Source organism: Camelus bactrianus, chromosome 20 (genome assembly GCF_048773025.1).
Source record: "Camelus bactrianus isolate YW-2024 breed Bactrian camel chromosome 20, ASM4877302v1, whole genome shotgun sequence".
Lineage (NCBI taxonomy): Eukaryota > Metazoa > Chordata > Mammalia > Artiodactyla > Camelidae > Camelus > Camelus bactrianus.
Window position 1 is genome coordinate 30230789 of NC_133558.1, and position 12898 is coordinate 30243686.

General features: G+C 43.0%; 1 protein-coding gene across 3 annotated transcripts in view; it reads left to right on the plus strand.

Moving 5' to 3' along the window:
* Positions 1-12898, plus strand: part of RUNX2 (RUNX family transcription factor 2) — a 206134-nt gene that overhangs the window by 93478 nt on the left and 99758 nt on the right. For all 3 annotated transcript variants that reach the window (XM_074348839.1, XM_074348840.1, XM_074348841.1), the window contains one exon: positions 3695-3799. In XM_074348839.1, coding sequence (XP_074204940.1) covers positions 3695-3799 — 105 coding nt within the window. The remainder of the gene's footprint in view (positions 1-3694; positions 3800-12898) is intronic.

Sequence of the window (12898 nt, forward strand, 5' to 3'; positions counted from 1 at the left end):
TGACCTGCTTTCTTACAGGCTCTTTCCAGCTTCCTCTTTGACTGTCACACTGCTACACTTCTCTTACAGTTTTAAGTCTCGGTCAACATGCTGCTACCTTTGTATTTTTTCCCCCAGCTATTTAAATTTTCTATTTTCAATAGCATTAAAAAATAAAAAACACCTCTTCCTTAAATGTTACATTTTTTCTTTTCAGTGGTAGGAATAGAAGCTCTCAAGAAACTGGAAGACAGTTTTAGATCGAGAAAGGAGTCCATCACTACTTTGGCATTACAGGTTCTCTGATGACCACAACTTTTGGAAGTGCTTTGGAATAAAAATAGAACATTGGTGAAACTTGTATTGACTTAGGAGTGGCTTATATTTTTTTAACCGTCTTTTCCTTTTTCTCCTTTGTATTTTTAAACAGAAGTATTTATTTATTCATTTTTTGAGGAGGGAAGTAATTAGGTTTATTTGTTTATTTTTTTGATGGAAGTACTGGGGATTGAACCCAGGACCTCGTGCATGTTAAGCACACACTCTACCATTGAGCTGTACCCACCCCCCAACCCCCTGCGAAACAAAACATATTTAAAATGACTTTGGTCCTTAAGTTTTCTTGGTGTGCTTCCTCACTCTTGACATTAAGCTTGTTGCTTTTAATTTACAAGCATTTTTAAGCACCTACAGTGTACAGAGCATGGCACTTTGTCAATGTAGGATACAATCCCTGCTTACAGTCTTTACTTTCCTGACTATTTCTGACAGCCTCTCAGGCTTGGCTGGAATTGTCCTTCAATGACAGTTTCTATGTGTATCTCAGAAAATATATGACTTGAGGACATATCGCAAAACTAGTTCCTAGATGAAGCCAAGAATGCTACAATTAGTTGACTAATGAGTGCTAGCTCCCTCGGTGAGAGCCTGCATTTTTATCACTTACAGAAAGTAGTAAACAATGGGATTTGGAAAAGTTGGTTTTTCTTTTTAAATTTAAGAAAGTCTCAAATACGCATACAAACATTTGACTTAGGAAGTGTATTGCTGTTTATAGGGTGAAGAACAAATTACCTAGTTGAGTGGTAGTTTCTGGAAGTTTCTTGAACGTTATGTCCATTTTCCTTCTAAGAGGGCAATAAGGAGTGGATGAAACCTCCGTGGTCTTTGTTTTAGTTGTTAAAGTACTTCTTGCTCCTAGGATTTGATTTTAGAAGGCCACAGTCACACTTGCATGCTTGTTTCCTTTCCCCTAAAGCCACCTCTTTTCATAAGAAGCCTTTATAGGAAACTGGTTCTGCTTTGAACATTTAGATGCTTTATACTTATAGGGTGAATTTCAGGTTTGGCTTTTGTTCCTACACGAGCTGTTTCTCTGAACTTGGGAGAAGCGTCTCTGCCTTTTAATATCCTAAGTACATTGTAAAAGTCTCAAATAGAAATATTCTCAGAACCAGTCTGGATAAATTCAAGGATAGTGTCTCTAGCAGGTTATTTAGAGTCATTAAGGATGACTGAGCTGTGTGCATCCTTGATTTATTAAGATTAGTGCCATGGATGACAACTGCCTTCCAAGCACCGCCCTAGAAGCCACTGTTAGAAATGCAGTCCTGGCTCACAGAACATCGATCCAGCCTAGAATGGCATCTTTCTATGGTTTAATGCAAATTAACTTCCAATCTAGGTTATTCAGCCCCTTCATTCCTCCAGATCTTCCCGTTGTCTTAAGGTCCTCATCCCGATCCAGTGGCTTCCCACTCAACTTCCTAGTCTCCATTTCTGTGGACTTGCAGTTTTCCATAACCAGTTTAGACTCCTGGCTGCCTTATTCTTCTGGTTAGTCTTACTGTTTATAATAAATCCTCTGTTCCCTAACCATACAATTAAATTACTTAAATCCATGTAACTTTTGATATATAATGGATAAAATATGATCTATCAATGACACTTTAAGGGTAGATGATTTCAACATTCTGGCTGACATATCACATTAGTAGATTTATATTTGTTTCTTGGGCCGATGGAGCTGTTTGGGATACATGTAGCAATAAATCTCCTATTAATTTTTTAAAGTATTCTCTGACAAAGTTAAAAAGAAGAACGTTAATTTTAGGGTCTGGAAGACCCAAGTTCAGATCCTGATTTTTCCCATTTATTATTTGTGTGGTTAAATTACTAAGGCTCTCTGGGCTTCAGTTTCCTCATTTGTGAAATGGGGGTGATAAACCCAACTGGGTAGGAGTCTATGACATAAAGTGTATGAAGCGACTGGCACTTAACAGGTTTCTAATCAATGTTTATCTTTCCCTCTACTTTCCACCCCCCAGTTTCTCTTTCCTTTTTTTTTCTCTTGGCCAAAGTATAGCCAAAGAGATTTAAAACTGTATATATTGAGTAACAAATGATATGTGTCTTAAATGTATTTTAAGAACTTACATGGTTTGGGTTGAAAAGAAAACCCATTCACTAGACTTGACAGCCAAAGACCTGTTCTACATTAAGCCTTGTATGTAACCTGTTCCGTATTAAGCTTTGAAAAGATTGCATTAAAGTTTGCGTTGCTACATATTGTTTAAGATTTGTGTTTTGATTTAATACCCTCAGCTTTCGACAAAGGGAAAAACAGTCTCTGACCAAACAACAAAGCAAAATGAAATGAGCTTTTTAAAGATCTGTTACAGGAGCAGGCTAAATGAATGCTCTGGCCCGAGATTGCTGAATGTTTTATTGAGTCACTGTTTCACGCCCACCTTTTCCTGTCTTGTAACAGTTTGCAGTTTTGACTATCTGACATGACTAACCGTTGCAAATCTAACTGATTACAACTGTCAGTGAGTCTGGGTAGCAGAGTCTGGTATCTTTAGGAGAAAGCAAACATCCAAAGTCGGCTCCCAAACTTTTCTCTGTCCCCCCACATTCATCACTTTTAGTTCATTAATTTGAAACATCAGATGTAATATTTCAATGAAGCACACCCTCTGCTAAAAGCAAGAATTCATATTTACATTGGAAGATGTCATGTACATTTAGCAAAAAATAAGTCACTGTCGGGGAGTTATTTCAGGATTGCTGCTAAGCAAGGATGTATGTGAGGGAAGGGGGGTCAGGGAGGAGAAAAACTTTGTTCCAGCAACGATGAAATCATCATACCACAGGCACATTAAGGCCAGGACAGGAGACACTGGCTCCTGTTAAAATGATTCCCAGAAGAACCTTCCTCTTTCATCTTCTTATTGTAGTGCAGTTAAGCAAATGAAATGCTAAAGCCATATGAAGTAAATAGCATAATCAACAGTGATTTACTATTGTTCTCTCATGGGGTCATGACCTAATCCTAAATAAAGACTTCTAAAATTGTCTGGGCTTGGATGTGTTCCTGATGTTGGAGAAAACTGTAAGGGGAGAGAACCCTCTTCAAGTGGACCTGAGTTTTTGTTTTCTTTACAACTCTTGCTACAGAGCTGCTCTATTTTGGAACTGGAGCCTTCTCCGCCAGTGCTGGCACGAAGGTGATGTTCCTAGCACTCAGCAAGCTTAGTGACTTCCTAAAGTGGCCACCCGAGCCTTTCTCATCAGAATAAGAAGTCCTGACCCTCACCTTCGTTTTGCTACCTCTTCAGAGATGCTTAAATGCAATCGGGACATCTGTCCTGTTATTTGTCATCAGTACTGTCTTTTTATATTCACTGTGAATTTTCCCCTTTTCCATCCGCAGGCAAGAGTTTCACCTTGACCATAACTGTCTTCACAAATCCTCCCCAAGTAGCCACCTATCACCGAGCTATTAAAGTCACAGTGGATGGACCCCGGGAACCCAGAAGTAAGTGCTTACCTTCCTGTTGAAAATGGGAACAGAGTTTGCGGAGACCCTGTGGGGAACTTAGCCCAAATAAGCTGAGAATGCTGCTTTCACATAAATAGTTTCTTTGCAGAGTTTGCTATCGATATATATTTTTCTGAGGGACAGTGAGGAGAACTTCACAGTTAGTAGAGAATCATATTACACTTTTAACTTTTGCCACAAAATTGCTAAGACCTACATCACTTTGTGACTTTCCATCACTGTAACACTTTGCTAAACGTTCCGCTCATCCACTGTACACAGTAGACAGACAGCGCGGAACAGCCCCGTGAGAGCTGAGAGAGAAAACAATAAACTAAGAAATCCCGACCTTAGTCAAGAAGCATCCGCGTACGTTTCCCATGGTCTAAGAATGTGTTTTAACTTTTTGGCTCGCCCACTCAGTTCCCTTTGTAAAGAGCACACTGCTTAATTACAAAGAATTTATTTGCAAATGATAACTTGCTTGATTGTTACAGCACTGTTGTTGGGTCATGTTCTAGTAATTGTCATAGATCTTCTCTTTTAACAGATAGAGACAAACCTTGGTTTATTTGTCTGTCTGGACATCCAGAAGGTATAGCCAGCATCCTTTAAGACAGTGCCCATAATCCATTTGGGTTAAAAGGCATCTCCCTCTCAATCTAAATTAAAACAGGTTTACTCCTCCCTCCCCCTAAAACTGATCTGAACATCCTCACCGCAGCAGTATTCAAATATATGTATAGATTAAAGATCATTGGACATAGACAACATTAAAAATTCTGTGCCAGCGGAAACATCACACAGAACTCTGTCTTTGATGAGTGAATACCCTGGCGTCCCAGCCATTGTCTTTTAAGAGTTTAATTTGGTTTGTGGTGGAGGTACAGCTGGCAGAAATGTTGGTTATATAACGAGACACCTGCCTGGACAGTGAGAGAGGCATCGCTTTTCTTCCCCTAAAACCAAGAGGAAGGGCTGGTGAAGCCCTGCCTCTGCCCGGGCAGCCTGGCCCTCAGCGGTGGGAACGCACGTTGCCCTTCCGCCCCTCTTGCCACTGCTTCTTTTCACAGAGGCTGACTGCTCGTCTGAACTAGGGAGGTTTCCTGCCTCAAAAGCCAGTCTTTGAGGTTTTTCTCTTCTCCTCCTTTCACGTGTATGGCGTTCTTCTAGGATCTCAGCGTCGGGAGTGCTGGCCCTGTCCCTTCAGGTTGAGAACGTCCTGTTAGGTGGTGGCCACACACAAGTCATCAGGGCCAGTGGCCATGCAGTGCAGGGGATGAGATCAGCCCAGGTCTTTCTTGCCTGGCTTGGGGTTCTGCCTAACTTTTTCTGGACTGCCGTCCATCTGGGAAGATGCCTTAGGATGGAAGTTACCTCCTAACATTTTATCCCAGTAGCTCCTGCAATCCTGAGAAGTGGGGGACGTCCATTTTGCTGATGCTTAAAGCAGGATGGTAGTTTTTAAACATTTAACACTACTAACTTATCTTGTAAAGATGTTTCCTGCTGATCTCAGCTGTTCTTCTCAGTTCTTGGAAAAACCATTATTGTTTGTGTGTGTCTCTGTGTGTGTGTGTGTCCAGATGCTTGCGAGCTGATGCTCAAAGTTGATGGCTGGTAGAGGAAGCAGAGAAAGGTGGGCTCTGCCTCATTCTGAGAGTTGTGACAAAAGTGAGGAGGCAGAGTAGCTTTGGGAAAGTTACTTCTCTTCCAAGCGAGGGTAGTGTGTTATCTCACTCCCAGGAGGTTGCTGGCAGAATTAATCACTTAATAGGCTCACTGCCCTGCAAAGGCAGAGAAGTACTCTGAAAGCAGTAAGGGTTATGGGTAGATGGGTGGATGGTATGTGTGTGACCCGAGTTCAGGCTTTGGGTGTTGCTGAGGGTGCAGAGGGTGGAGGGGGAAGCAGATACAGATCTCGAGGGGCTGACCACCACCCTAGGTCAGCCTGAGGATCATTTCTCACAAGCCAGAAACATCCAGGAAAATGTGATGTCATTTCTCTGACCTCATGAGGTGACTGGCTACACTCAGTGTCTGGATATAAGGATGGGTCTGGTATCAGTAACATCTTAATCCTACAACCTGGATTCTCTGTCCTGGATCTTGGCCTGCTCTTGGCCATCTGGGCATTGAATGCTTGTAATTATAGCAGTCTTCTCAATATGGTTCTTTAATTTTGAGACTCCCAGGACTTTCCATTTTCTTCAGCTGTGAGCGTAACAGGATTTTGATTGATTGGTGTGTATATGATGTTAAATGGAGAATCCTTTAGAACGTGGGTTGGCAAACATTTTCTCTGAAGTGCCAGATAGTAAATGATTTCGACCCTGTGGGCCGTTTGATCTCCATCAGCAGTACTCAGCTCTGCCACTGTAGCTCAAAAGCAGCAGTACATACACGAATGGTTGCGGCTGTGTTTCAGTAAAACTTTATTTACAAAAACAGATGGTGGGGCAGATTTGGCACACAACTTGTAGCTTACCAACCATCACTCTAGGTTTCAAAGTGGCTAATTTTATCGATGGTTAAACAGAGAAGGGCTTTAGAAAAAGGCTTTCCTGAGGGGAGAGAAAAAAAAAAGAAGACAACAAATGCAATTGTTTTAGCATCCTCTCCCACAGAATTTTAATTCTTTAAGTAGTGGTTGTCATCAAAATAGTGTACATCTGTTTATTACTGGAGAGGTTTGAAGGAGCTGAGTATTCTGTACTATAGATTCCTATTCATGGAATTTCATTCCTTCCTCTGCAGATCATGGTGTATATTGGAAAGGCTACTTCTGGTAGATGAGCTGTTTGAACAAGGACACGTTCTGGGTTAACTGACTGGGTCTTTGCTCAGCATACGTAGTGATTAAGGGTGTGGCTTTAGTGTCAGGCTTGTCCGGATTGAAAGCCCAGCTCCCTCATTCACCAGTTGTGTGGTGGTAGGCAAGTTACCTAGCTTTTCTCTGCCTCAGTTTCCTCATCTGTTAGTGAGACTAATAATGATAGCATCTTTCTCATCAGCTGCTGCAGAGATGTTAAATGATGTAATGTGTGTAGAACACATAGCACAGTGACTGTCATGTACAAGTGCTTATTAAGCGTTAGCTATTATTATATCAGTTTCCTTCAGTGTCAGACGTTTGCTGTAGTTTTGCTTATAGCATGCTTCCAGGAAATAGATACCATCTAGATTCTGTTCTCTAGGGTAATGTTTTTTTTTTTTCTTGCAGATGGCTTTACTAATTTCTGCTCCTTAGTAAATGACACTAGTAAGTGTTATAAATTGTGCCTGAGCAGGTGTTCCTGCTGTGTGGGGACAGCTGTGCAGAGCTGGTGATGAACACAATTTGCTTGTGGCAAAGTCCAAGAGAGGATGCTGTGACACTAGTGCCCCTCTTGGAGGCCCTGCTTATCAGCACATCTGCCAAGACTCGCTTTTCACTCACAACCCAGAAAGGTTTCCTCCTTCTGTGTTTTCTGTCTCTGGCAGCTGAACCGGTGCTGTACGTCACAAAACAACTCCTTCTCTTAATAGACACATCTGGCGTTGGCAGTTGGACTCACTTCATAAGAGCACATGATCATCACTCATTACAAGATTAAAAAGTACCCCATGGCATCACTGATGTTTTCTAACTTTGATCTTTTGCAGTTGTGATTCATCTCAGTTATAAAACTTCCCTTTAAAGGAACATAGCTGATGACTTATTAGAACCTTCATCTTAAGTAGCGTAAACATGAAAATGGTGCACATCTTTACAGAATGCCATTTATTCTCTCTGCCAGCTTATCATTTTAAGACGTGACATCATACTTAAGATCCCAAATTTGTAAGTCTCGTGTTTAGGCAAGGTGTTTTGACCTCCTGTTGGCAAGTTAGCTCCGAAGAGCAACTGCTGTGTGTTCGCCAGCAGGAGAAGCCAGTGGAGCAGCAGCGGCGGCAGTGATGCGTTTGGAGACCTAACTCTTTTAAACATCGGTTTCCATTAGGATCCTTGGTTCCCTTTATGCACTTGGTTCCAACTGATTTTAAGAATTTCTCCAGCAAGGTGAAATCTTGGTTAGCAATGTCATATTCTATTGTAGTGGCTCTGAGTGAGGGAAGAGAAGTGGTGGAAAAGGTATTACTGGCTGGGCAGAGGATAGAAAAAGTAAATCACCTTACATGGAATCCTTTCAGTTCTCTTGCTGCTTTTTCAGTTACCTGTTGCTAAATAACAAAACCATCCGCAAACACAATGGCTTGAAACAACAACCAGTTTATTGCTTCTCATGGTCCTGCAGGTGGGCTGGGATTGCATCCGGATGGTTGCTCTGGGTTCTCGCTTGGGTCTTTCGTGTGGCTGGTGCTGGAACATGTGTGACGGCTTCAATCCCGGGTCTGGTGCCTTAGTGGCATGGCTGGAAGGATGGGACAGCTGGGCCTTTCTCTCCTGTGGTCCCAGTTCTCCCTCTCCACGTGGCCCCTCTGGCAGAGTCTCATTTTCTGCATGGCAGCTCAGGGCTCCCTCAGATGCAAAAGTGGGAGCTTTTAGGCCTTTGTAAGGCTTCTTCAGAACTGGCATGGAGTTACATCCTCCATACTCTGTTGGTTGAAGCAAGATACAGGTGCAGCCTAGATTCAAGGGGAAGAAGCCTCACAAAGCTATGTCTGATGGGTGCAGTGGTTCCCTGGACCAACTTTCATAAGTGCCTAGATGGTCAATGTCATTGTTGCAATAGGAGAAATAATTTTTTGATGTACCATCTCCTGAAAGGTCTCTTGACTTTCTAATCTGGGAGACAAGTTTCAGTGATAGTAGCTTTGCACTGAATTGGACCAATTAGGTAATTTTCAGATGAATTAAGGGTGAGTGTTACCTTGTGGTGCTTGGTATTAGCAGGTTCATACCAAGCCAAGCCCTGTCAATACTCATATGAGGGGAGAACATTATTAGATGCTTGAACATAAAGAGGTAATTTGCCTTGCCTGGCAGCGTGGCAGGTCTGTAGCCCAAGTATCTTATGAATTCATAAGCGAACCAGCCTGGAGGTTTTATACTTTATATCACCCAGCTTGGAAAATTCTCACTTGCCAGCACAGCTGCACACCTGACACCTCACACACATGAGTGGGCTTCTAAGAGTTTGTGTGTGTGGTGCCTCAGGGAAGTAAACTGTGGTTCCTTTCAAGGAGAGACCACAGCCGCCACCTGTGTCCTTACTGCTGGGACACTACTGGTCCCTGCCGGCCAGCTCCCTGTCCTGACCTGGTGGGGAGGGGGATGCCCACCTTTTCTTTCCCACGACCCAGCTCCTTCCCTGCAGACTTTGAGGAGGCCGTAGGCAGTGCTGCTCCGTGGCTCTGTGGGTGACTGCAGCCCGGCTGGCACTTCGGTGAGTGGGAGCTTATCCGGATGTGCAGGGTCCCCTGCGTGTTTCTGGAACTGCCCCAACAGCCTGCTTCCCTCGGCTTGTCAGGCAAACTGTTCTCTTTTCCTGCTCGCTCCTTCTCACCTGTGCAGCTCATAAGCACATTTTTAATTCTTTGGAGAACATTTTATTATTCCATATTCTCTATTTTATTTTATTAAAAAGTTTTGTTTGTTTGTTAGCTGTTCTTGCAACTCCCAGTTGCAGACGTTTTTACCTGATAAGCTGAAGGAAACAGACTTAATCAAAACAGAGTGATCTGGGCCCAGAAGCGTCCCATTTTTCCTCCCATGCTGTTCTCCAGCCCCATAAGGGGCGGACAGAGCGATGGGCTTGGTGCTCTCTCTTTCTCATTCCTGATGGCGTCAGTGGCAGCTGGCTTTTCTCCCCCACTACTCGTCATCCTACTTGGGTGAAGGAATAGGCTTCTGATGGTGGCTGGCCCGCGACCTTGACTTATTTATCAACGGTGGATGCTTGTTTAGAGGTTGGTCACGTGCAAAAGAAGATGGGGGAGTCAAGTGTGTTGGATCGAGGGACAGCAGAAGGGTTGTTTTAAGGCTATTTGATACGTCAGGGCGTGGTTCTCTGCATCCACATTCTTGCTGTTTGTGAAGACAATTTAAGAAAACCTGGGTCAGCCTCATACTGTACTCCTGATGCCACAGGCCTGAATTTTACTCTTTGTTGGGAAGCATTAGTAGAAGAGCCCTTAACATTTTTTTTTAATGGGAAAACAATATTTTTAATTGAATGAAAGATTCTTTAAATTCTGTAGTGCTTTACAATTTTCAAAGGCTTCACACACATGGTTTTGTATAATCCTATAGTATCCCTTTTTTCCCCTACCCTCATATTACCCCTCCCCCTTCCCTTTCCTCACTGGTGACTACTGGTTGGGCTCTCTATCTGTGAGTCTGCTTCTTTTTTGTTTTTGTTCACTAGTTTGTTGTACTTTTTAGATTCCATGTATAAGTGATAGCATATGGTATTTGTCTTTCTCTCTCTGAGTGACTTCACTTAGCATAATGCCCCCCACATCCATCCATGGTGCTGCAAAAAAAGCCCTTCACTTCTTTTTTTTTAAGGTTTATTTATTTATTATTATTATTTTTAATGGAGGTACTGGGGATTAAACCCAGGACCTCATGAATGCTAAGAACACACTCTACCACTGAGCTATTACCCTTCCCACAAGCCCTTCACTTCTTGACTTGCAGACTTGCCCTGATTCTTGCCTGTCTGTGACATGCCCAAGGAATGGAAGTTACGGGTAAATGCCATGATCTGATATTTACAAGTCAGCAAATACAAGCAGCAGTTTGATGGTCATAAATATTAATCATTTGGTCACTGGTAACACAAAACATCCCTGAAAATCTTTGCCTTTGGAGAATAATAACAGTTCAGAAAAGCTGTCCTCTTTTACCCTCTCTTTGAGGAGGATGGTGAGGGGGAGTCAGAAGCGCTGGTGGAGGTTAAGTCTGGTGGTGGTCGGTGGAATGCACTCTTGAGAAGAGCAGTTTTAAATCTCTTCCAGTCCTTTTTTTTGGTTTTGTTTGGTTGACTGACTGTCAGGAGCTGGGAAGATGGCCAAGAAGGAAATGACACATCGAGAGGCATTTTGTGTTGTGCAACATTCTGTGGAACTGATGCAAGGCTATACGGCCTGTTGACACATTCCTCCGCTCGCAGACAGCAGGGCAGTAATTGAGCTCAGCCGCGCCGCGCGCTGCAGAGAGGAGCCGGGCCTCGCCGCCTTGCACGGCGGATTATCACGGCCGTTAAAACACGCTCGGGAGCCTCCTTTGCCCTCTCCCCTGGCTTCCAGTCCCGAGTGTGCTTTCTTGCCCTCTCATTCACAGGGCACCGTGGCTTCCACGGTAAGAGCACCCTGTCCACACATGTGGGTTCTGGTGGATCTATTCACTTCCAACCAGATACAGCACTGCGGGTTTTCAAGTGACACGTGCTCTAAAAACACACCTAGACTTGATTCAGATGGGTCACCGGCTTATTTCGCAGTGTAAGTCAGAAATCATTCATTCTTGAAACAGTGTTAGGGACTCAAGAGAGAAAAAAAGTGAGGAGGGGGCTTTATTTATTCATAAAAAATAAATTTTCCTTCCAACAGAGGGAATTCGCAATAGATCACTGAATCTCTTTACTTCTATTTAGTTTGTACTCTAGCACGTTCTTCAGGAAGGGCTAGACCAGAGCAGAATAGAAAATACTTAAAAATAACAGAGAAAAGAGTTCCGTTGTGTTGCTCTTTGTAGTCACACTTGTCCCTACCTGGCATATTTATAGGATACCTTTGTGATGTCAACTAAAGCCTGTCTTTGGGCTTCACATAAAATCTCACAAGTTTTAATTTAGGCAAGTATGGGAATGAATTGCTTATGGTTTTCGAGCAACTCTTGGAAATTAAGAGAGTGCGTAAAAAAGCCGTTGAAATAGAAGATATTAATTCAGAGTCGTGTACAACAGTTCAAGTAGGAGACTGTATTTGGGATGCAGCACTCAAATAGCAAAGGAAGGGTTCCCTGTTCCTCTCCACATTTCTCTGCTGCTGTGGGCTGATGTGAGACTCGATTTATCAGTAGACAAAAGCTCTTTATTAAAACTCAAAATTCAGGCTTACATCCGAACACCTCTGGAAAAGGCAACACAGACTTAAATTCATACTAAGATAAAAATAAGTCCTCAAAATCCTTTTTTGGGAGTGGGTTTGGGGAGATAAAGGGAGAATGAAAGTCCTGGGCACTCAAAGTAAACAGAGAGTCAGATGGGCAGGCCTTGAAGGTGGTCATTGCTGACTTCAAGTGTGGCCATTCTGCTGTAGGCTAGCCGTAGAGCTGTGGATTCCTGATGCTTTTCAGGTCTGGTGTATTATTAAGAGTGCAGGATTCTATCATTGCAAGGTGTGAGTTTTGGTTTTTGTATTTCCGTATTTCCCCTTTTTGCACATGTTTCCTTTGTACAGAATATTTCTTATTCATTTTTGTTCTAGATACGTGCCAGCTGTTTTCTTCTCCTGGTTTGCAAATCATCATTCAATTTCTTTCTTTTCTTTCAGTAATTATCATTACTGTTTTAATGTGTATATTTGTCTTAATAAAATTAATCATCTGTCCACCTCTTAGATACGAGAACTTTAGCATGCTTTAAACCACAGTCACTCCCTCTCTTCTAATGTTGTTGTTCGATGTTTTTATCCTTGTTTTATGCTCCTTAAATCAGTCGTCAGTGTTTAAACTGTTACTTTCACATTTACCTATATGTTTATTGATTTATAGGCTCACCATTCCTTCTTGCATGTCAGTTCTTCCTTCTGGATTAAGTTTTCTTCATGTAGATCCTTCAGTGAGAGCCCGTTTGTGGCAAACTCAGTCTGTGTCCCTGGAGATGTCAGCAATGGTGTACACTGGCTGCCAGCGGGGCAGGACGTGAGAGGCCCCCTGCTGAGAGTCTTGTCTGCTCAGAGGGCCTGAGGGCCACACTCCTAGCCATCGTCTGGGCTGGGACTTTCAGGCCGTTATTATCAGGTTAGTGGAGCAGTGCTTAAAGGAATGGAATCCAGGACAGATATACTTTCACGGAAGACGGATGAAGGGAAGTGGGGGCTCTGAAAAGTCCGGGGCCAGTGGGTGGAGAGGTGGTGGGAGGGAGTGTTCCTGCAGACGCAGGG